Source organism: Lacerta agilis, chromosome 9, assembly GCF_009819535.1.
Source record: "Lacerta agilis isolate rLacAgi1 chromosome 9, rLacAgi1.pri, whole genome shotgun sequence".
Taxonomy (NCBI): Eukaryota; Metazoa; Chordata; class Lepidosauria; order Squamata; family Lacertidae; genus Lacerta; species Lacerta agilis.
In genome coordinates this window covers 20,692,794-20,718,424 of record NC_046320.1, presented here as the reverse complement: position 1 = coordinate 20,718,424, position 25,631 = coordinate 20,692,794, and the positions used below count along the sequence as shown (strand labels likewise).

The following is a 25,631-nucleotide window of genomic DNA, read 5'->3' as shown; positions in this document are numbered from 1 at the left end:
GTTTTATTTGCAGTACTTTTGTGCATGCCATTTTGTGAAAATTGCAGTTTGTGATTTATAACTGGAAAGCGCCATGAGGAGTTTTTATGCAAATGGGTTTTAAGGGTTAGGGTTAGGGTTCTACTGAAACGTCTTGTTTTGGTTATATGCTACACCCTTTGGGCTCTTTAGCCTTTTTTTGTACATTGGTTGAATACTTCTTTTAGTATGTGACTAACAGGCCAAATAAACACATAATAAAATTAAGATTCCTCTTTATATCCCATCCTCAAATATAAAAGCCAACATGCTGTCGAAAAGATATCACACTTCCTATGTACACTGTATTCAAAACAAATATACATATGTAACTATAGCCACACAAGCATGCATATACACCAATATATATACAGTGGTACCTTGGTACTCAAATGGCATGGCTCTAGAACAAAACGGCTCCTGAATGCTGCAAACTTGGAAGTAAGTGTTCCGGTTTGCAAACGTTTTTTGGAAGCCAAACATCCTACACGGCTTCTGCTTGAGTGCAGGAAGCTCCTGCAGCTAATTGGAAGCCACATCTTGTTTTCGAATGGTTTCGGGAGTCGAATGCATTAAGTTCAAGAACCAAGGTACCACTGTAAAGTGAAAGTCTATGTTTACTGACCTGTTAGAACGTGTTAATGATGCTCCCACCCCAGAGTCTCTTCTTTCCTGGATCCCTGTTGATTCTTCCGTATCAATCAAGGAATTCCCTGTACTGTCAAGGTCACTGGGTATTGTCCTATCATTGTCCACATCGAGGAGGATCTGCTTGGGAGACGAAGGGCATGGAGACACTGAATCTAGGGCTGAATCAGAGTCTCCTTCGTCTGAAAACTTCTCGGACCACTGGTTCACAATTTTCTGCATGCCTTTGACATGATACAGGATGTCATCGAGCTCAGGAAAGAGGTCTTCGTTCTCAAGGCCAGCCAGGTCCCCCGTGCTGGAATACAGGATAGATCCTGGCACGTTGTCGTAAATGCTGAGGCGGCTGCACATGGAGCTGGAAGAATTGCGCCTCTTCCCAAGGCTCAGGTCTTTGGAGCTGTCAGAACTGTTCTCCCTCCTGAGGGCGAGGTGGCTGTGGCCGTGGAAGCTCCCCGTTCTCCAGTTGACCGAAGTGCTGTTCTCCGAGGGAGCAAAGTTACCATTGGAGAGGGCTTTGGGGAAAGTCCCAGGCTTGTGGTCTTCTGGAATGAAGAAGACTGTGTCTTCAGCAAAGCCCTCCCTGTTTTTGAAGTTCTGCTCCATGACATCGTTGAACGTTGATTGGTTGAAAGGGTCAAAGCCTTCGAGGTACATTCCTACTCTTTTATTGTAGGCGCTGAGGCTGCGCGTCCTTGTGATGGGGCTTGGGGTGCTGACGGCACTGCTTGTTTCCGACTGGCTGCTACTGCTGCTGGTCTGGGTGGAATTGGAGACGCTTCTTTTACGTACCATAGGGATGTTGATGTGGTTGCCATTGAGGGTGGAGATCTCCACGCAGTTCAGCTGCTTCAGTTTCTCTTCATCAATGCCTTCTTGCAAGACAGGCCCGCTGATGATAAGACCAAGCTTTGAAGGAGCTTTGCTCTTACCATGATGGGAGCTTTTTATTTTAAAGCTCTCCATCCTCTTCAAGAGGCTTCTTGTTTTGGACTTGGCATTCTTCTCGTTAGTTTTCACGTTGAAATTGAAGTTTGACAGCTCTTTAGGAGAGGGCAAGCTGCTGAAGGAGTCCTCGTTTGCCACGAGGTTGGCTGAGGAGCCAACACTGATGACAGAGTTGGTTCTGGTGGTGGGCGTTTCGCTCTGAGAGGCATCTGGGTGGCTGCTGATGCTGTGGACGGAAACTACCTCCTGACATTCGGTGTGGTCAGTTAGCAGGCCTCCATGACTAGCTGCACTGCTGAGATGAGCCGCTTCTGGGCATGAAGGATTCACATCCTGCTTCGGGGGGAAGACGTCAAATTCCTCAAGCCTGGACCACCTCTTGCTGTCCCTCTGGAAGGTCCACTTGCCACTTATCGCACAAGGCTCATCTTCATCCGAATCCTCGCTCTGCAAATGAAACAGGACATCCCTAATGATTACAAAAAAACAACAACAATGGCAATACAGTTCATTTCAAATCAATGTTATCCCAACTAACAATGACCTACTGATGTGAACACTTTGGTATTTTCTTCTCTTTTTAGTAAGCCGGTGGATGCTGGTTTCATGTCAGTGTGATAATCCAAGAAGTTCATTAGAAGAGAAAAGCCAGTGTAGGGTTGTGCATGCTGTATCAGACTCTGTCTGGGAGACTAGGGTTCATATCCCAACTCAGATGTTGGCTGCATGTTACATGTAACTGTGCACAATGGAGTCCTATCAACGGTTTTTATTTTTTTTTAAAGAAAGCATCAATTGCCACAAGATATAAGAAAGTATGGCGGTCAGCTTTGGTAGAAAAAACAACTAACGAATTAAAGCTTCTGTGGGGAGTGGAACAAAAGGACGCACTTGCAACAGATAGGTATACCTTTATTATTATGTCTGCAGGCAACCCATGCCCCCTTCTGCTTTCTTCCAGGTCCAAAAGGACCCATATATCAGCGGTTGCGTGTCTATTGAACACACACAAAATGGTTGCTGCCTTTACAGCAAAAGAAGACACGGCAGAACCTCCCTCACACTACAACCATACCTCGTTGTATTGCGCTTTGAAAAAGTGCTCCTCACGAGGATGCGGGAGCAAACATGCCAGTCATTTCCAGTGAAAGGAAGTTCCCCCCCTCCACCCCCCCCCCAGCTTCTGGCCATGGGGAGTTGAGCTGGCTAGGCCTGGAGCTGGGGTTTCCCCCTCCCTCCCCTGCAGTTGGGGGCAGGGGGCAGGGAGCTGCCTTAATAGACTACAGTATAGGGTAAAAATTACTTTTATATGCGCCGGGAAACCAAAAGAAATGTACGACTTGCTTTATTGCAGTGGTCTGGACTGAACTGAACCCGCAATCGCTCCGAGGTCTGCCTGTACAAAATTTTCTGGCTAGTGTAATTTCAAGCTAGCATTTGTTTACTCATTTGGATAACTGACTGGAATTGCGTTGTTCTAAGGGTTGCTGGCCTCATGGTAATATGTAATCTCATCTCCTGAGGAAGGTGGGGGGTTGGGGTTTTGTGTGTTTCACTGTTATCTGCATCATGTGAAAATGATAACTAACAATAAAAATAATAAATAATGGAACCCAATGTATGCAACATATAAAAACTATACTCAACATAAAATTGCTTTGAAAAAGGAAGAAAAGCAGCTGGGAGAGGGACAGATTGTGAGCGAAGAAACAGCAGGGTGAGGGGGTGGTTCATCTTTGCCATGCCTGGTTATTTCCTCATCTCAAACAAAAGTTTTGTATGTAAAAGACACCAGGATCAATCTCTGGCATTTTCAGGCAGGTATGAAATCCTGCGAGAACTGGTTCTAACCAGCATAGACAACAATGAGCTAGCTGGACTAATGGCCTGATGGACTAATGGGTAGAAGACCGTTCCTAAAGGCTAGATTTTCCCTTACTAAGATTTTAAAGGGGGGGAGACCTACTTTTTGAAATCTGCCACTTGGAGGTGGGGATCCTACAAACAGTCATGAATTTCAGAAGCAGCAAAGTGCCTGAAGACAGAGCAGCTCGTTCCGTGACAAGGTGCTGAGATATATATACAGTGGTACCTCAGGTTGAGGCTCCAGTACTTTGGCCACCTCATGAGAAGAGAAGACTCCCTGGAAAAGACCCCGATGTTGGGAAAGATGGAGGGCACAAGGAGAAGGGGACGACAGAGGATGAGATGGTTGGACAGTGTTCTCGAAGCGACTAGCATGAGTTTGGCCAAACTGCGGGAGGCAGTGGAGGATAGGGGTCACGAAGAGTCGGACACGACTGAACAACAACAACCTCAGGTTACATACTCCGCTAACCCAGAAATAACGCTTCAGGTTAAGAACTTTGCTTCAGGATAAGAACAGAAATCGTGCTCTGGCGGCACAGCAGCAGCGGGAGGTCCCATTAGCTAAAGTGGTGCTTCTGGTTAAGAACAGTTTCAGGTTAAGAACGGACCTCCGGAACGAATTAAGTATGTGACCAGAGGTACCACTGTATGTATGTTATGCATTTGAAACTTAAAGGAAACAGCTTTACAAAACAGTGCTGCCACTAACCCCTGTAGATGTTCCATTAAGTTATACGAATACCATTTAGATCAGCGAAAAAGTGCGGCATGCATAAAATGTTCCACTGGAGCCAGCGAGGGCAGGACCATCCAAGCGCTGCTCTCTTGTTTATTTTCCTTAATGCAATTAAGAGGCAGTTCTGAATTGTAGCAGCTTAACTCCTTACTGATCTTAAAGGTCTTTCAAGTGTGACTAATGAGGCCATGTGGGAGACTGATGCAGGTTGATGCCTCCAGGCCTCTTACCATATCTCGTCAGCTCCTTCCCTCAACTCAGCAGCCATCAGCATATGAGAACCTCAAGAAGATGCTTTTTCTGGCGTTACTTGAGCATTTAAAATATTTGACTTTGTGGAACTCAGGAGAAGCAGAAGACAGCTGAGGGTGCACATTAATGCACTCCCAACGTGACAATGGTGTGCGCTGATTATCTTACAGGCAGTGCTCAAATGAGATTTTTAACACAGAAGATCTGCTTCAAGTTTTTAAAACTAGAAAGAAAGCTAGGGCAGCATCAAGACTGCAGAAGTGCCCCCCCCACTTTTCACTGACATAGAAGAGCATGTATGGCAAATAACTTATTTATTTGGCTGCTATACTGTCTAATAGTTTCATTTGTGGTATTTCTTTCACACACTGGTGCACAATATAAAAACCAAACAAAGCCAAGAGTCTGTTTTTAAGGGGTAGGGGAGAATAGACCAAGGAGGACTAATGAGGGGGTATAGCTAAGAAAGCAATTTCTTTTACATACCTCCATTTACTTTCTCCCATTTTCTTGGGGAATGTTCAATTCTCTTGAAAGTTTAGACTGATTTTTTTCCCCTTAAATGAATGGGAACGCAATAGTTTCAAATCTATTTCAGACACCAGATTTCAACCGCTGTCTAAGGCATTTTCATTCCTCTGGGCATTTGGGAACAGAGGAAATTCAGGTGTTCATGCTGCTGTTTCTAGGATTGGGTAGGTATGTTTAATGTTTCAGATGGAAAAATGTATGAAGAAGGTATATGTAGTTACTGAGGCTATGCAGAATAGATGTACGATGTAGAGTGTTGCCCGGTCACGTACATGAAGTCTTGCACAAGATTATCACAGTGTGCGCTTGTGCTAAATCCAAGTTGTATAGCAAAATCTTGTTCGTGCACAACAGTCCGCAGAACAGTATCTCTGCCAGAAATGTCTTGTGTTGACATATTGCTCAGTCCAACCCAATGTACTTTACTGCTTTAAATGTGGATATTTTAAAAACTGGTTTACTATTGCCAGCCACTTTTGGGGACTTACTTTGGGGAGTCAAAAGCAAGCGTTACAAAATTTGTAAACAAACACATTTTCAAAACAGTGACCCTTTGGAACGGTCCCATGGTTGCATTCAGAAGACTGCATTCAGAGCACTGCACAGGCAGAGGACCTTCTTGGTAGTAGTGCCACCCTGTGGAACGCCCTCCCATCAGATGTCAAGGAAATAAACAACTCTCTGACTTTTAGAAGACATCTGAAGGCAGCCCTGTTTAGGGGAGTTTTTAATGTTTGATGTTTTATCGTGTTTTAATATTCTGCTGGGAGCCGCTCAGAGTGGCTGGGGAAACCCAGCTAGATGGGTGGGGTATAAATAAAATGATGATGATAACAACAACAACAACAACTCATGTAATACTGAGGCAAACTCATTCTGCCCAGTCTGTAAACCCCATCTGGGACAGACTATTTGTATTGGTCGTCTTTAAGCAACTGATCAAAAACAGCCTATATAACTTAGCGATGTGCCTTATAAAACTGTAGATTATTGTCAAGATGACTGAAAAACAAAATGCTGACATTTTACATACTTGACATCTCTGGCAGCTGTTTTTTTTTAACCCTATTCAATGAAAAAGCGCCAAAATTCACACAGATTTGGTACCGGGATATCAATTAACAGATCTTTACAATCATTTTGTAATGAACAGCTTTGATGGAGATGGAAAAAACTCAAGATTCCATCTGAGGACCATCAGGCTTCAAGAAAGGCAGGTTTAATCCTGTCAACTCTGTGCCCATTAAAACAGACAGTCTGATGTTGAAAGAATATCAGTCTGACCAACGGTGCCTTTGTTTGCCACATGGATAATCATAAGTGAAGAGAATGAACAATGTCATCCTATGCGTGCTGCTTATACTTAGAAAGAAATGCCATTTTGTTGAATGGTGCAGACAGAATCCCACGCACACCTGCAAGGGAGTAAGATCCACTGACCTCAACTAAACATATACAGGATTGGGAAGCCAGAATATCAACCAATTCTTTACAGTACTGTGACAGATTCATCAAGGGCACTTACCCGCTTCCTGTGTGGACTGATCTCCAGCTTCATCATTGCACATTTGTTTAAAGTATTTAAACGCCTATGTAGGGAAGAAGAAAACAAAACAAGATTAACAGTAAACCTGTCATTCTGGGAAACTAACTATTTCAAATAAAAGATCATCTTGGAAGCTCTCGCTAAGCTTATTTACATGCAAAAGCCCCAAAGGGGAGCCCCAGAATAGCACATATGTTTAATTAACACCATGTTACATCAGCTGGATACCAGATTCTGTAGAGTGGTTGGGATGCAGATGCAGAAGTGTCCTAAAGCAGTTCCTTATGAGTCAGGGCCATAAAGAAGAGCTTGTTCAGCCAGAAGCCATGAAAAGTGGGTAACTGGAGTGCGGCTCTTGTTCTTCTAATGGAAAACTACCAAGCCCTTCCAGGGACTGAACTTTCTTGGAATGCTGCACTCTATGCATGCAAGCAGGAGTAAGATATTTTGGAATCTAGCATGGTGCTCAAATGGCCTTAAGAAGACATCAGAATTGAAAAAGAATGTCAGAGAACTGCCAGCCATTTCCCCTTAATACGATGCAATTTCACACAAGCCGCCTCAAAATAGACTTGGAGAGATGGAGAAATTGCTACTGCTGTTTAGTGTTATTGCCTCCTAGAATGTCTCTGTGTGACCACCTCCCTTATTCCCTTTAGCTCTCTCCTCAAAACTTGTCTTTTCCAGAACATGATCATCTCTGTAGTCCCTGTTGTAACTAAGGCAAAAGGAATGTTCACATGTTACATCCAACAAGTATACAATATGTTTATACAACAGCTGGGGCGCACAATTATTCACATGTAATGCTCAACATGTGTAGAGTCTGTGTAACCAAAGTACCAGTTGTCTGCCTCTATGTATGCACATACAAGTGCTTGTGTGAAAGAATGTAACTTGTTGATTTGTACAGCTCAACGATTTGTGTATGCAGATTGTACACACATTTAATGTGAATAACTGTACGAATAAACAGCCAAACTATTTGCGTACACAGGTATACATATTGCACACTCGTTGAATGTAACATGTGGAAGGGTTTGCAGGATTGCTCACATGTGTTGAGGCAGCTTGTACCAGTGTTCAGTGTAACATCTTAACAAGACCAGCTGGGATAGGTAGAGCATGAGGTTCTTAATCTCAGGGTTGTGGGTTCAAGCCCCACATTGGGCAAGAGATTCCTGCATTGCAGTGGGCTAGACTGGATGACCCCTGTGGTCCCTTCCAACTGTACAGTTCTATGATTCTAAGCCTAATTTCTCCAGGGCATACACCCATTTTAAATGATCAGAAGTTATAGCAACAAAGGAACAGGCAACAATAATTGTAATTTATCATCAATATTACTGTACGTACAAAATCCTGGGGCAGAGGGGAAATCACTCTTTTCTTGACCAGATCAGATGGAATCCTTCTACCCGTATGTATGTCTTTGTGTGGTGCAGCTTACTGAAGCTGTTTTCATTTCCTACCCCGTACCCCATCTACCAAGCTAAAGCCTCAAAGAAGAAAACTAATTTCCCACACATCAGGTGCCTAGATTGTTCTTTTCAGTCTGTAATATAATTATTTTCAGTATAGCTCCGGGAGAACTCTGCTAATCTATTCCCAAAACGAAGAAAATCAGATTACTTCTCTCTCTCTCTCTCTCAAGGTTGTACAATTTTTCTCATAATTTTACACCAACACACAAAAATTAAACAAAAAGGATTGCTGGGTTGTTATTTTAAGTGAAAGTGGTTAATTAAACTGAGCTTACCAGTAAAGATACTTCTTCTTTATTTTTTTATTTTTATTAAATAATACAAGTTGCAAAGTATAAATAAAAATGTGCACCCTGCCCTCGAGACCACTCCATTGTTTGACCCCTTTCCATTTTCTTAGAACAAATACCTTCCATATCTCCTCAAAATCATTCCTCCTCCATATTCCCTGTCTTACCTTGATAGCACACATTAATTTATCATTAATAGCTATATCTCACACCTCTTTATACGATTCTTCCATTTGATATTCACCTTGCCCCTTCCACTTCCTAGCTATAATAACTTGTGCAGCTGTCAATAAATTTGTGAGCAAGTATTTCATCACCTGCATGCCACCCACCCTGTCATAAATTGATAACAATGCTACCTCTGGACTTTCAGTCAGCTTTAACCTTGTGATTTCTGTTATCTCCTTAAACACCTTTTGCCAAAACATTTCACTTGACCACAAGAGATGCAATGCTTCGGGGTCAAAGTACCTGAGACCTGGCTCAATTCCGGCATTACTCAGTACATCACATTGGCCCCACTAGGACACAACGCTAAACTACACTTTAGCACAGGGGTGGCAACCTTTATTTGGGTCCATGGGCACATTTGTAAACCAGAGAAACCAGTTGTCACAGGGCCCCTGTGGCAGGCCACATTCAGTCACACATGTACGCTTCACCAACTGGAGAGAAAAATGAACAGGAGATCCTACACTAATATAGTGGCAAGAGGGCTTAATCTCAAGAGGTCTAGAGCAGGGGCAGACAATCCAGATGTGGATGGACTTAAACCTCTCATCATCCATTGGCCATGCTGGCTGGGGCTGATGGAAATGGGAGTCCAACAACATCTGAAGAGTACAATGTTGGCTATGTTGGTCAAGCAGGAACCTGGAGTTAAATAAATGCAGGATCTTCGGATTCAGTTTTTCATTTCTTTCCCAAGTGAGAGGAATAGAGGAGAGAGTATAGAGGATCAAGGGCTGCTACCAAACCCAGGAGGTGTCCCAGAAGGACTCCCTTCCAGGAATCATCCAAAGACGTTTCCATTTAATTTACAAAAATTATATAAAATAACTAATTAAGCTTCTGACACATCAAATGAAATTAAGGGACAACATTAAGATGGCTTGTGCATGCCTTTCTCCTTAAAAATAATGGGAAAAGGGGGGAACCTCCCAGTTTGGATTTCCAGGTTTGTTTTACATAAACATTTGCACATTTTACAACACTGGTCCCCACATGGAGTTTTATCTAGTTTCAACCTGTTGCATTTAACCAGCCCATCTACTTTGATCTGTCAGAGAAAACATATTTCCAGCTGGCCTGATAAGAGCTTTGATTTCACCAAGATTATCTGTAGCCTGCTCCTCAAAATAAGACCCTTAGGCAGCTGAAATAGATAAGTGTAGAGACGGGTGAAAACTATTTCCTTGGAGGTACCTTCAGAAGTTTAAGCATACATTTTGCAGAAAGGCAAACAGAAAAAAAGCAGAACGCTAAACAAAACAACCCCTTAAAATGAAAGGAGGACACAACATGGTAAGACTAATTTTAAGACCCCCGTTTTAAGAGTTGCATGAGTACTCTCTATTGGAACGGTATAACGAGTGAACATTCAGAGCAGGGTTTCCCAAACTTGGGTCTCCAGCTGTTTTTGGACTACAACTCCCATCTTCCCTAGCTAGCAGGGATGATGGGAATTGTAGTCCCAAAACAGCTGGAGACCCAAGTTTGGGAAACCCTGATTCAGAATACATACATACACACACACACACACACACACACACACACACACAGCATATATAACAGGAAGATTGTAGTGCAGTAATAGAACATCTCATTTGTACGCAGAAGGTCCAGGTTCAATTCCCAGTATTTCCCAAGTTGTGTGACAGTGATCCCTGCCTGAAATCCTGGATAGTCACAAGCAGTCCATGTAGGGCTAGATGGGCCAATGGACCAATACTGGGCTAGGTGGACCCATGGTCTGATGCAGAAGAAGGGAAGGCAGTTTCCTACATTATTATGTGTAAAGATCTCAGAATCGATGCTATACTAATTTGGGAATCACCACCAGCAATATAACGATACTGGAGCTGGCATTACAATCAGAAGCACCACCTAAAGGACATTTTCACTTTCCCTAACATATTAAGTGCATGGAAACCAACTGTTGGTTGAGAAAGGTATGTGGATGTTGCTTAGCAGCTGTGCACACTTAAAGGAGTAATCTGCTACGCCCTGAAATGGACGTTGCAGCACAACCCTAGACATATTTAACCCAAAGTAAGTTCTGCTCAGTTCAGTGGGGTCAACTCCCAAGGAAGCAGGTACAGGGTTGTAGCCAAACAATAAAAAACATTTATCCATGTGGCTTAAAAAACAACAACTTTGCCTTCTACTAGCCCTAAGAATCTAAAAAAATACAACAGCAACTTTGATTGCAGGAAGTTGGCTTCTACAGGAAAAAAAAGGAAGGAATCTGGGATCCTGACAAAAACAAGAACCCACAGGATTCATGTTGTTTGCATGCCGTTGTGTTAAGTGATTTAGAACCCTGCATAATCAAGTGTTTAAATCACGCAGGCACCCCCATTGAATAGGGGAAGGTCCCTGCTTCAGAATTTTACCCTCTCCTAAACTTCTAGGGAGCTTTGGTGGAGGGAGGAAAGAGGACCAAGACAAAGGGGGCAGGGCTTGCTAGCCTGAGCCCACTGTCCCTTGGTAAGTGACAATCCCAAAAGAAAACAGAATGCCTGAAGAGGCAATGGTGAAAACTGATTATTATTAATATGATTATTCCTAATCCAAGCCGGGGTATTTATACCATTGTTATTTCATGGAGAAGACAAATTTAACAGAAGGGGAAAGAGCACACAATGGCATTTCTCGGCAACACTGCAAACCCAGTTCCCCCCTCGTTTCACAGGTTAAAAGACACTTGCACCCAAAGCAGCAAATCAAGTACTGGTCCAGCCCTCAATCTGGGATCTCTCCCCTTCTGCTGCTGCTGCTCCTTCTTCAGCTGAGGAAAGGCAAAATGCCTGTGCATCACTTGTGAAGCACCTTCTAAGTGCTTTCATTCTATCAAGTTTACAGCCCAGTTCCCCCCTCGTTTCACAGGTTAAAAGACACTTGCACCCAAAGCAGCAAATCAAGTACTGGTCCAGCCCTCAATCTGGGATCTCTCCCCTTCTGCTGCTGCTGCTCCTTCTTCAGCTGAGGAAAGGCAAAATGCCTGTGCATCACTTGTGAAGCACCTTCTAAGTGCTTTCATTCTATCAAGTTTACAGCCGCAAAATCAAGTCCTGTAACACACTTGACTGAATGAAGAGAGTCAATGCTTGGTTAGACATGCAAATACAACCTGTTTGCAGTTGATGAGACAGAGACACATTATTAAACAGAGGCAAATGATTTTTCTCCTAAACCCATTTATGATGGGGGTTTTCTGCAAAATGTTAAGACCTACATACACTGAGTCAATCCATTGACTTGCAAACATTTCACTTTTGTTGCTGCTGCTTTGGCTGAAAACAAATTTAGAATGCATCCTTGAGACATCCAAACTTAGCCCAACATATTCTTGTCTTGCAAGCGATCACCAGATAAACCACAAAGGCTACAGCTCTGAACCACAGTCTTTAAAATGTTATGACAATATCAGTTTTCCAAACACTAACCTCCTTGGATTAAGTTGCAAATCACATTGTGCAAATTATGGTAACAGTAGAAAGTCAATACTGTTTGTTTCACCAAATAGAATAAAAGCATGTCTTCTGAATGTTGTTTCCTTGAGTAAAGGATTCGCCAGATAGATTTCTCCCCAACCCGCCCTCCCAAAAAAGGAAAGAAAAATGATTTGCTTTTCTTAAGGGTTGACAACCATGCAAAATCCAAATCTGCATTTATGTATCATGTTAAAAATGACTGGTTTTATTATTTAACGTTACATGCTCACGCCCAAAAACGTGTTTTTAAGACTTCTCACTGAAGAAATTTGCAAAAAAACAACTTTTGCCCCCTAAAATGCCACACTGTAACTTGATTGCTTTGGGGCTGAATGGGTGCAAGGGAGATTCAGAGGGAGGTTGTGCAATCACACACATTTAGCCTTGAGTCCATGGTGGCAGTTTGAATGAACACATCCTGCCCTATTCATTTTTCAAGTCCCAAACAAGCCCCTGCAGTAGTTCTGAGCCAGGTCCTGCATTTCTTAGCTGGAGGCAGAAGTGGTAACTGTCCATGAAGCTGAATCCAAAAAGATGGGTTTCTTCCCATGGTATTTCAAGAACAGGAACCAGTGCTGGATTTATGTATAAACTAAACAGGCTATACCTTAGGGCCCCACTCTTTTGGGGCCCCCCAAAATAATTAAAGGAAGAAAACCTGGATGTACATTTCCAAAATATAAGATAAAAAACAAATAAAATAAAACCTACATACAGCAACAGTGTTTTGTGTTGTGTAAGCTCCTATGATGTAAGTAATGGGCCCCGCCTGCTAGCCTGCTCCCTAAAATATCACTGGTTTGCTCATTTCTATATATAGGGTGCCTACAGTCTGCATGGACTGGTTTAGGTCCATAAATTACCATATAGCAGATATTCAAGACAAAAAAAAACAGCGACAATTTGTTGTTGACAAAGGACAGCTGGACATATAAAGGGCCCCATTACCTTCAGTAGCTTAGGGCCTCATCAAACCTAAATCCGGCCCTGACAGGAACCCAGCATTCATTTATGATGAATATATAGCAACAAATGTTTTGGATTTCGGAGAATATTTGGAATTGACAACCAGACAATAAAAAGACTGGCGCTGACTTTATCCTTCCACTTGAAAGTATCCTCTTTTTTTTTTTTTTTTTTTTGAAGCAATCTTTCCCCCACATACCTGCACAAAGCTTCAATGGCATCTCTGTCCAGAAAGTCATGTTCTCTCTTGACCGAAGAAATGTCAATGGGAAATATCAGATCTGCAGGAATCAAGATGGATGGGCAATCAAAAAGAATGCTATTCCCAGAGATAAAACTTATTTCAAAGCAACCGGCTGTCTCCAAGACATCAGACGCAAGGGAACGGCTCCTGCAAGATAAATTTCCCTTCATGCTGCCTTGGATGTGTGACAGGAGCCTGCTTCTCATATGGAACCTTTAACACACACAGGACTGGCAACTGAAAATCCCCATGTGTCACAGGAAGGAAAAGGGGCGGAGGGAGGAGGAGCAAGCCAAGTCCACAATTGCATGAGCTGAGAAAAACCTATCTGGACTTTAAAACAAACAATTTAACGTTTTGAAGAAGCTTTCCAGGAGTCGGCATGCGCTGCATTTAGGCAACAGGTTAGCAATTCCAAAAGCACTGCAAGGCAATGATGTGGAGAAATAAAACACAGCCTTGTGAGTAGCCAAGCAGATATCTTTGGATAAACTTGACACTGACACTCTGTTATGAAGAGTTATGAATTGAACAGAGGCAGAGGGGAGCAAAACAAGCTGCTAAGAGCCTCATGTTGTTTTCGATTCCCTGAAAACAATGCAGCAGGCCAGGCCTGCACGCTGGGGACCTACCAACCATCCGCCGTGTCTGGTGGTCCACAAGAGGGCTGGGTAAGCCTCTCCTGTTTGTGCTGCCTGTCTGGGATTGCAGAAACGGGCTTGTCAAGCACCTGGCAGGCGGCAGTAGGCGGCTGGTGGGCCTGTGTTTGCTTTCCCAGTTGTGGAGACCTGTCTTAGATAAACACTTCGGGTGGGGTGGGCGGCAAGGAGGAAGCAAGAGCGGTGGCTGAAGTCTGGAAATCTACAGCTGCTCTGCAACTGAAACAGACACCCCCCCCCACTCTCCAAAGATTCCTGAACCAGCAGATGGGTCGATTCCACATTCCTCACACAGCCAGAACTCCCCACCACTGCAGCAAATGGTTCTATGCAGGACATCTCAGGAGGGCTTTCCCCCCAGGCCCCATGCTGGACAAGCATGAATACTCTATTGTGTAAACTTTTACCTGATGCGGATCAAGGTATCTTTTGCGGCTCCTGCATGCCGAGAATTGGTGTAATGATTTCTATCATGTGAAGGGACAGTCTTTTGACTTTAGGGGCCCTTCGATGGGTGCCCCACCGCCGAGACCATATAAGCACAATTCAAAGTGTTGGGTGCTGACCTTTAAAGCCCCAAATGGCCTCAACCCAGTATACCTGAAGGAGCGTCTCCACCACCATCGTTCAGCCCGGACACTGAGGTCCAACTCCGAGGGCCTTCTGGTGGTTCCCTCACTGCGAGAAGTGAGGTTACAGGGAACCAGGCAGAGGGCCTTCTCAGTAGTGGCGCCTGTCCATCAGATGTCAAGGAAATAAACAACTATCTGACTTTTAGAAGACACATGAAGGCAGCCCTGTTTTGGGAAGTGTTTCATGTTTGATGTTTTATCACATTATTATTATTATTATTATTATTATTATTATTATTATTATTTGGTTGGGAGCCGCCCAGAGTGGCTGGGGAAACCCAGCCAGATGGGCGGGGTAAAATAAATTCTTCTTCTTCTTCTTAAATGGGAAGTTAGCATTGATTTAGTATAAAAATGGGCCGTCTGCAGCACTGCAGATGCTGCTGGACTCCAACTCCCATTAACTCCACCCAGCAAGGGATGATAGGAGTCCAACAACATCCCAATAGAGGTTTTCCATCCAGGAACGGACTTTGGTAATCTTTCATAATATGGCACCCTGTGTGAGGCCAAAATGTGGCACTGCCAAATGGACCTTCTCAAGTTTGCATCACTGACAATGCTTACATGAACATTCCTATAAAAATACTATGTCTTTATGCACAAATAATTATAACCAGATCATGTGCATTCAGACTATAAGTTTCAGCCCTTTCTACCGAAGTCCTAAGCCAGGCTTGCATGACTTCCAACTCACCAAGCCAAATATGGTTCCTTCGGGGGGGGGGGGGCTCAAGAAACCTGTTTCCAGGACCACAAAAACAAGGAACCTTGGGAGCCACAAGCCATGAATTGTGGGCTCTGTTTGCCTTGGTGAGTCATCAGCCTCTCAGACCGACCACAAGCTACCTAGCTAGAAATGCCATGAGTGGCAATGAAACCATGAAACCAGGTTTGATGGGGGAGCTTTTTAATTTATATAAATTATGAAAATAATAACCTAGAAGTTTAGTATGTGTGCACATCCTTACATTAGAGAAAAGCTTCCTAGAGATTATGCACCTTGGCAGAGAAAAGGAATCACAGTGTTCAAGAAAACCAAACTTGTCCAAATATAGGATTTTGAACAAAGGAGTTGGACAATAGCAAGAGCTATCCTGTATGCTGGTTTTCTTTTCTTTTTAAAGGACTTTTCTTGGCTCTGTGTCAGTACCAAATGTGAATAATAGAAGGAAACTCAGTTGCTAAACAGATAAACAAAAGCATTGCCAAGTGTCGTCTCTGCAAGTGCTATTAGCGCCACCGGTTGCCAGAGCAGCTGCCAATTAAAGCCCGTCTCTATCTTTCAACATGCTTCGCACTGCTGTAACTTCCACCACTAAATAATGAATTATCACTATGCAGTTATAATGAACAGCTAGGGGGAAGAAGTAATGCAGAAATGTTCTGGCAAATCTGTTGGGACACAGTACCAACAGATTTAACTTCTGTCAGAAGCACTGAAAAAATGCACCTATGTGTTAGTGATTTCAGTAAGTGATTTCAGCTTTCTGACATAGCAGGCAGGAGACAGCTTCTTCATATAACACTCTTTATTCAGGCAAACAAGACTGGATACTGAGGAGAGGGAAGCTACATTTATAGGGACAGAAGACTGGCTAGAAAGGATACATTTTGGAGGGACCAATCTCAAGCAATCACAAAGCTGCCTTTTGGTGGGAACCAATAAGACTGAGGATCCAAATACAGCAGCTTAAATGAACCAATAGTAGCTGTTCCTTCTGGAACAGAAAGGCAGTTACTTTACCCTAATGTGAATACAGACAATAGTGATACAGATAGAAAAACCATTGAATCAATACACAACACCGTGCACCTTTGCAGTGAATTCAGCTCCCTGATCCTGCCTCTTACTTACCTACCTAAGATCTGCCCTGCCTTTCCCCAGCTGGGTCCCCTCCAAATGTTTTGGCCTGTAACTTCCACCATCCCTGACTAGTGGTCCCATAGTGGTGGGAGTTGGGAAAGAATATGTTAGAGAGATGCAAAGAGATATAGGCTGATCTGTCCTATTTGGAAATAACAGTGATGGGCCTAAATCACCTTAGAGCAGCAATAACACAGAAAGCAGCACTGTTGCTTACCCTCATATAGCTGAGCGTATTGTGGAAACCCTGCTGCCCGCAGCCAATCACAAGCCTCCTTGGCCTCAATCTCTGGAAGATAAAGAGAAGAAAATTCATAGTTGAGATGTGCAAAGCAAAATGTTTTCCCCTCCCATTCATTTTTTTTTAAAAAAAAGAGAAACCGTGCTTCGAAAATATGCATATATTCAGCAGTGACCTTGGAGAAACAGAAATTACCGGTATTTCCCAAGCGCTATTATTTCAAGTTCTGATTTCATTTTATGTTTTCACAGCTTAATTCTACTACTTAAGTACAGTACTCCAGATGTAACTGAAGTGACACCTTAAATTTTCAACATGCTTAACGGCTGCAATCCAGAGCAATGCATTGGTGCTAGCGCAGTGCTTTCACAGATCTACAAAAGTAAAAGAGGTGCTTTTCATTGTCTTCTTTGCAGAAAGAAACCTTGGCAAAAGTGTAAGAGTGTGTGTGTGTGTGTGTGTGTGTGTGTATATATATAATGCCAGCTAAATTAACACCACTGAAAACTTCCAAATAAAAATGAGCAGCATTCAACAAATCATGTTGCTTTTGATACCACTATTTTTCAGACTGAAATACTTAGTGAAGCCAATACCCAACCTTTTTTGCATCGTGTAAATAATATCGACAAACCTAAACCCTGAGAACAAGTGGCACATTGTTTTACATTTGCTCAACCACACGTTTGCTACCCAGGTTAAAAGTGGAGGAAGACTGGAGGTCTCCACAGCATTTACGAGTGACTCAGTTTACATACCGCTTTTTTGCTCCAAGTATATATATATTTTGCACTTCACTCCTTGAAAATATACTATTTGGCAGGCTACAGTCATTCATAAGTATGCACTGGAGGCCAGGAGAAAGGGAATACGTGCAGATCGTTGAGTTACATGCTCTGTTTTCTTATCAAGCATGCCAACAAATCTAATTAATTTGGGTTCTGGTTCCAGGATACAGACTAAGGCTGACAGGTAAAAAAACTGGGGATTAGCTGAAGAAAATAAAAAGCTCCAGTTGACCCCTCAGGAGCCTTGGTTGTACTGCACCTCTCCCAAGGTCCCAAGTCAGAACTTAATGGAAATTTAAGTCAATTCCAACAGAAAGGTGATGCAAAAGAAAAGGGTATTTTTGCTCCCTTTTAAACTACGACACAGAATGCCAACTGTGCCAGCTATTGGAGACGCAGCTGAAAGGACTCAAACCCACACTGGGCATCTGAAAATTGGCAGCCAGACATCTAATGGGGGTTCTGCCCAGGAAACAGTATTTGAGGGCCTCTTTGTGGGCAGTTTTAGTTGGGCGTGGGGTGGGTGCTTTAAAGGTATGATAAGTACACAGCCTAAACCCCCTGATGTGGCTTGTAAGTAAGGCAATTAATGCACTATGTAGTTTGGCCCTAAAATCTGGCACCATGGGCCATTTAAAGGTTTCCTGGTTGGGCATATTTGCTGGTCTGAGCATCTGAGAGAGACCTGATCTCATATATCCCCCTAGTCTTCCTCCCTCTCTATACCTTCCCCTCATATCAGTCTCAGCTAATACCACAGGTGGGCAGCCTCAGGACCAGGGGGACGTAACTTGGCCCTTCAGGCTTCTGGGATTCTTCTCAGGCCACACTCTCTCTTTCCAGACTTGCTTCTTATGTTCCTGAGGTACTTTTGCCTGGACAGAATGTGCTGATCATTCATTCATGGCGTGTGTAGAAACTAGCCCACAGATATGTCACAAATATTGCTGGGTTCACTTTTGCCACTAACCCTGCCCAGCACTGTCACAGGTTGCCCAGAAATGGCTGCCTGCCTGATGAAAGTTCACTATGTCTGCTTAAGGCAGGCAAGACCCCCCATTTACAAAGCCTTTCCTTCTCCTTCATGGCAATGCTACAGGAAGACTTTCCCTGGAGAAGATAACATTACTCTGGAAGTGTAAATCCATATTTTTTTTTCTAGCAAAGATCCGTGAACAGAAGCCATCAAGGATCTAGTAAACAATGGGTGGATCTTTGCTGGAAAATCTACATGACCTTTCAAGTATGTCGGGGTATGGGTGCTGGAGCTCCTCGTGCACGGCCTTGGACTGGTTATGCACGAGGTACCAGTTGCGGGGAAAGCGGCCAGCGTTCCGCGTGCTTTTGAGCACGGTCGCCGGCCAAGCCTCACAGTCTGAAGGATGATGAGTAAGCCAATTGAAGACTCTGATGGTGTGTGAGTTCCTAGTTGCCTTATTTAAAGAAAAGTTGCCTTGTGAAATAAAATATATACCCTGACTCTGAATAGACGGACCAGTTTAAAGAAATAAAAATTTTACTTTACTCCCCCCTTTAACCCCAAAGGAAGACAGACACCGGTTGTATCTTTAGTGGCTTCGGCAGAACCCGCGTAGGCTCGTCCCCTAAGCTAAGTTCTCCTAAGCTTAAAGACCCTGCGCGCCCAATCTTCCGCGAGGCTAACTAAATAAACTAAAACCGAAATATCTTCCGCGGGCCTATCCCTAGGCTAACCTAAAAGAACCTAACTAAAACTAAAACCGAATGATCTTCCGCGATCTAACTCTAACTAAAGAAAAACCCATCCAACCCGTCCAGCCCGCTCCTAGCCCCTTAAACTAAACTTGACTTCAACTAAAACCCAACTAAAAGAACATAAGAAGAACGTGCGGTCTCGTGCTACTCCTCCTGCCTAAGCGGGGTGCCTCTGCCTTTTATTAGGGAACAAACGTGACATCATCATTAGTACTTTAACCAATAAAATCACTGTTGCTGCCCTCCAAAAGGGCGGGAAGCAAGTTTAACGCTCATTAACAACTTTGAACATGACCGGATCTACAAAATAAAGGCGGATTAATCTTGTAAGTGAACCACACTATTCATTCATGCTTTCACTTTCACTTTTGCGCGCAATTATACCAAAAGTAGACCTTGAAAAACCCATAAAATAACCAATTAATTATGAATCCATGGCGGATCCGTGAAACGTATTCCGACATATCATCTTTCTTTTTTTGTTTTAAATTAAATTATTTTTGATTTAGTTATATAAAAGGAAGGTTAGAAATATCATAAGCATTTATCTGACACAAACATTACCATTTGTTTAGATATAGAACTCGACATGAAAGGGCAGAGCATCAACAGTGCCAACAGTGTCCACATCAAAACTGTGATATAAACACTAGCAACACCATCAATATTCATCCCCTTCATCAGAGGAAATACTTATACAATAATGTAGCAATAAAGTCATGAAAATAACAAACCACTAGCCGAACATAAAAAATGATCGATCCGATACACTGTAAACCTTTTAGGCATAAATATATACTTCAATGTGTAGTGTAACACAACAAATCACCTCATAAGCATGTATACTTTCGCGTGCAGCGTAAAACAACAAATTACTCCCCAAACACAAGAGAGGACCTGATGCAGGTCCAAAATTAAGAATAACGGATAACGACTGCCCAAACATAAGAGAGGTCCCGATCCGGGACCCAAAATTAAAGTATAACTAGAGCTGGGGCTACATGGCCTACCCAGACCCCTCCCCCATTTTTTTTAATTTTTTATTTGGAAAACTTAAGTAAAATGGATAAGGTAACATAAAGGGTGTGTGGCACTGAGGCTACAGAATCGAAAGAACTTTCAGGAAGGCAGATTCTGGACTTACCACAGCGACCACAGGTAACGGGGAACTAGGGTCCGATTCCAGAGAGGGGATTTAAGGCACCTAAGTACAAGTGGTTTGCGCCACAAGAGGGGATATAAGCTACCTACATAAAGGTGTCCCAGCCAGGATGAGGATTTAAGCCATCTACGCAAGGGTTTCCAGCGAAACGAGATGGGAATTAAACCAACTACATAAAGGTCTCCCATCAACAGCAGGAAACAGAGTGAAGGGAAAAGCTGGGAACCTGGTTTACTGCCAAAAGGTAGCATATAGAGGGGTATTCTTCAAAGAAAATAGGGGTACCAAAAGGGTAGGACGCCACCAGACTTGACACATATATCTTGAACAAATCCGAGAATGACCAATTCTTTGACCAAAGGAAATATTTCAAATAAGACATAATAGTGTTACCACATTTTGAACTACAACTTTTGCAAGCACAACGTGGAGATTTAGGATTACTGAAATAAAACATATATGCATGAATATGTCTATGACTAGAACTGCACAAAGACGATGTTTTTAACCTTACATAAACATTTCCATATCATCAAAATTGTGACGCTCTAAATGGAAACCATTTCAGAAAAATTATCATATATATAAACACCCATGTCATTAATTATCAAGCTATATGGAAAACACATGTAATATGCGAGGCGGATATTTCAAGAAGCATACAAAGGCAAATATGCAATTTTTACAAATACAATATAAAGTACAAGACAGGTTTAGAACTGCAAAATGGTGTTGGAGAGGAGGATGAAGACGATGAATGAGTTGCCGGTCGTCTTCTTCTCCGACTACACATGACCATGTAGAAGAAATAGTCCTGGAACTCAGGAAAAGTTCATGGAGCTCAGGAAAGTACTGAAACATCGAGCTCTGAAGAAACAACGATACCTGTAGAAGAAAGGAGGTTAAGCAAGCAAATCAAGGTGATCTGCTAGTGAGTGCAGGTATGAGAGTAACTGGAACAAATCTAGGCAGCCAGGAACCAGAGGCCGCCCAGAGGCAAACAAAAGGCCTAGGCAGTAGGAGGGTAAGGCAAACTGCCCAGAACTCAACTGGTGCTGTTAGTTGAGCACTTTTGAAGAATTGCTGCATTTGACAGGAAGTTGAGAAGTTAGCGAATAGCTAACAACCAGAGTTAGACATCACGGCTTGTGATGAAAAGGGAGTATCGAATTTCACGCAAAGTTTGTCCAGCGTGTTTCTTGAGTGAAGAATGGAGTTGAGCACACAAACAGGTGTGGGAAATAGGGGTTCTTTTCGCAGAAGTAGGGACAGTCCTCCGCTGAGAAGATTAAGCAACAAGGGGTTGTCGTTGAAGATGCAGGCTGGCAAGTACCACGCAGGGTTACATGACTTGATCTTCAGGTGAAGAGTTCCTTGCGGAAGACAGTACTTCTGAGCACAAGGAGGAACTGCCTGAAGAGCCTGTAGTAGAGTTCTTGGTTGATGCAGGAAAAGATACTCCAGAAGAATACCTGGGGAGATGCGGAACATATTTGCAACCAGGTAGAGAGCAACAGAAAGCAGGTGAAAAGGGTTTGCGGTTTTGGTTGGAAACAGGTATGCTGCAAGAAGTGATGGCAGCAATCTGTAGGCACGGTGAGTACCATTCAAAACCAGCCAACAGAATGCCCATGCAAAAGACAGCACGGAACATAGCAAGGAGCGTCCCATGGTTGACGATTGGATCACTGAGACAAAGGAAAGTTTCAACGGCGTGAGAATGCTTGAAGATGCTGCTGAACAGAACTTGTAGACAGGAGAATTCACCTTACCAAGCAGTGAAATTCTCCAGGAGAACTTTGCAATAGGTTTTCTGCAAGGGACAGTTTGAAGACTATCAAGGGAACACTCTAAAGTCAATGACTGTGGAGCTTTATCCATGAGGTACTGATGGAGAGTAAAGAGTTGCATGTGATTCTGGTGTAGCAGCTCTTTGATTAGGGCCTCTGCTGCAGCGAGCTTTTCTGACGTCAGCGCCCATTGGTCGACCCATACAGGGGGTCCTTCCTTCCATGTGAGTGGAAGAGCATGTACTGGCGCTGATGCAAAGGCCCACATCAAAAATGCGTATGGACAACAGTTCTTGCTTTAGACAATAAGTCTCTACCCCAAAGGGTGATAGGCACATCCATAACAAGTGGACGGAGCTGCACCATGGAGCCTGAGTCTGACTGGAAGGTAATCGGATGCACGCTCTGGTGGGCGGGTTCGAAACCTCCGACTCCAAAGACTTCCTGGGTGACAGTCGTTGCCCACTGGTCAGGCCAATCTTTTCTGGCGATCACTGTAACATCTGCGCCTGTATCAAGAAGACCCTTGATCTTTCGTCCACCCATTTCTAAGACGAGATGAGGGCGTTCTTCTGTAATCTTGATTAGCGCCATTGCTGTCTGAGGAGGCAAAGAGTCTACAGGAGCTGTAGGCGTAGAAGTAAGCAAATAGAGTCTGGCAATTTCCAAACCTTTCGTTAGGACACAAGGAACAGTTGAAAATCCTGGAATCAGCAACTGCGATGAATCTGTGATTCGAACTAGGCCTGCAGTCAGTGTGACTGTGGCAGGGAGGCGATCCATCCTAGGCAGGATAAGGCAAATTGAGGTGTCTGGGAATGGACCACGAATGGATGTTGGCAATTGCTGAGCAAACCATGGATTTGAGAAGTAACAGTCCTCTGTTAAGAAGAGTGGTATACCTGGGACAGAAGATTCTTCTTGTTCTTCGTTGGCAGTGTTTGAAGATATCTTTTTGGCTTCGGGTTTTTTGCACTGCTGAAGTTGGCAACTCTGAAGCTGCTTGGCGTTGAGTTGGCAAACTTGAGGTTCCTCTGTTGGTAAAAGTTGCTGATGCTGTTGAACCTGTTGGCATTCAGTCAGTTGTGCATCAAACTGGCAGGATGGAACTTCTTCTTTGACACGAGGCAGTAGAAGTTGTTGTTCCTGATAGTTGTTTGGTTGTGGCGGGCTGAGCTTAAAAGCTGGAGGTGACACAAAGGTGTGGACATTGTTAACTGGAGTGATGTTTAAGCTTCCACAAGAGGGAGCTGGCTCACTCACTTGCATTCTTTGGCCACATGGAAAGTGATCATCAGCTGGGTTGCAACTTGAACACTGCTGTTTCATCAAGGGCAAATGTCCTTCAATGACAGATTGACCTTGACTCAAAGGTGAGTAAAGTTCAGGTGCTGCGAGGTTGACCTCAGTAGGATGTTTTCTCAACGTTGAAGGCAATTCTGCGATCAGAGGCTTGACTGTGATTGCTTGCTGTGAAGCAGGATCAACATCAGCAGGAACTGAAGGGCGGTCAGCAGAAGGTGAACTGAATGCTGTGTTCTCTACTGGAACCCTTTGAATAGGTAAGGCAGATGATGAAACCTCTGGAACCTGAATGCTTGATGAGGTCACATCTTTTCTCTGGACATCTGAAGAGTAGATATCTCTCTGGATCACTCCTTTTTCCTGATGACCTGGATAAGGAGTAGCGTTGTTCACCTTTCTGGGATGGTTGACCTTCATGATGTTCTTGAACTTGCACCCTATTGTTTTACCGGGGCCGGGGCGCGGCCCGCAGAACCGTTTCCCTGAACTGGAGATGAGGTAGGTGATATGTTTTGTGGATTCAAGCGACAATCATTCGCCCAATGAAATCCTTTCTGACAGATGGGACATCTCTCTGGCGGCTTGGCAGAAGGCCTTGGCGTTGTTGTGCACTGCGACCGGAAATGCCCATCGCCTCCACACCCATAGCACTTCTTGACTGGCGTAGAGCTGTCTTGACGTGGCATCTGTACCGCAGCTGCCAAGAGCTGTGCTTTGTAGGAGTGGGTACCGACATTCTGGCAGACGCGTAGCATCTCAGTCAATGTGGCATCTGGACGAGCTGCAACTGCTGTTAGGGCATTCTTGCAGTCATCATTGGCATTTTCAAAGGCAAGTTGTTTTGTCAGCATGTTTCTGGCATGACGATCTTCTATCTGGCGTTCCACTGCAACAATCAGGCGATCCACGAAGTCCCCATAAGGTTCTTTTGGACCTTGCCTAACTGCAGCGAATCCTGATACTGAGCTAGCATCTGTGCGATTGGGTAGTCTGCGCCAAGCCTTGACTACAATGTCTGCTATGGTGACAAGTGCAGCATCAGGTATGGCTAGCTGTTGATTGAGATTGGAGTAATGTCCTGATCCTGTGAGCATATCTTCTGTGGCAAGTGGCGTTGCACGTCTGGCTGCTACTTCTTTCCACTCTTGCAGGCACAGAAGAGCATCTGTAGGCGACAGGAAGGTGCGAAGAATCAACTTCCAATCAGATGGCAGAAGTCTACTAGTGGACAGTCCTTCAAGTAAACTTCTAGTATAAGGAGCTTGAAGTCCATTTTCGCGTATGGCTTTTCGCAGTTCACGTAGTGTTTCAAAAGGAATGGCTTGATATCTTGCAGGTTGTCCTCCATTAGCACGAATCACTGGAAAGATGTGCATTGGATCAGCACTAAAGTCTATTTGTCCCAAAGCTGCTTCCAAAGCTTGGGTTCTGCAGATGGGCTGCATTGCTGTAGGGTCTGTAGGTGGCATCAGTGAGTTTAAATCTTCTTGATGCTTTCCAAATGATGAGCCACTAGATGGTGCTAAAGAGTCTTTGACATCTGGATGCCTTGAAGATGGCTGACTATGAAGACAAGATGGCTGACTTGAAGTTGGATGAAGACAAGATGGCTGACTTGAAGTTGGATGAAGACAAGATGGCTGACTTGAAGTTGGATGAAGACAAGATGGCTGACTTGAAGTTGGAGCATAAGGTTGTTGGCTCTGTACTGCAAGTCCTGGCATCTGGATCATCATTGTTTGGCTTTGCTCTTGTCTTGGAATCTGCATTGGCATTGGAGGTGCTGAAGGGTTGGTAAATTGCTGTTGTGCTGCTTGCATTGAAGCTTGGATTGCTGTTGATTGGAAATCAGCTTGCTGCAAAACTGGAGCTGCTGGCTTGAGCGCGGCCTGCAGGGCAGCAGGGTTTGCTGGCAAAAAGGCTGCTTGCTGCTGCTGCTGCTGGATCGCTGGCAAAAGCGCGGCTTGTGATGAAGGAAGCGGGACCGTTGCTTGGAGCGAGGTCCGCGGCTGCTGCTGACTTGAAATCGCTGGCTGGTAAAAGGCCTGCGATGACTGCTGAGCGACTGGCGGTGGGGCAGTCCGCGGCGGGGCTTGAAAGGCCGACGGCGTCTGCTGCACCGGCACAGGCGGCAATGAATCTGGCAATGACAAATTGGACAAGGGCGAGTGCGTGTACGACAACGGGGCCTGAACTGGCTGCTGC

At 43.9% G+C, this 25,631-nt stretch overlaps 1 protein-coding gene across 1 annotated transcript in view; it reads right to left on the bottom strand.

The window, feature by feature from the left end:
- Window positions 1–25,631, bottom strand: part of LOC117053516 (rho GTPase-activating protein 7-like) — a 240,487-nt gene that overhangs the window by 12,273 nt on the left and 202,583 nt on the right. Inside the window, 4 exon segments of the mRNA XM_033161343.1 lie at window positions 644–2,061; window positions 6,528–6,591; window positions 13,204–13,285; window positions 16,624–16,695. Of these exon segments, the coding sequence (XP_033017234.1) occupies window positions 644–2,061; window positions 6,528–6,591; window positions 13,204–13,285; window positions 16,624–16,695 (1,636 nt within the window).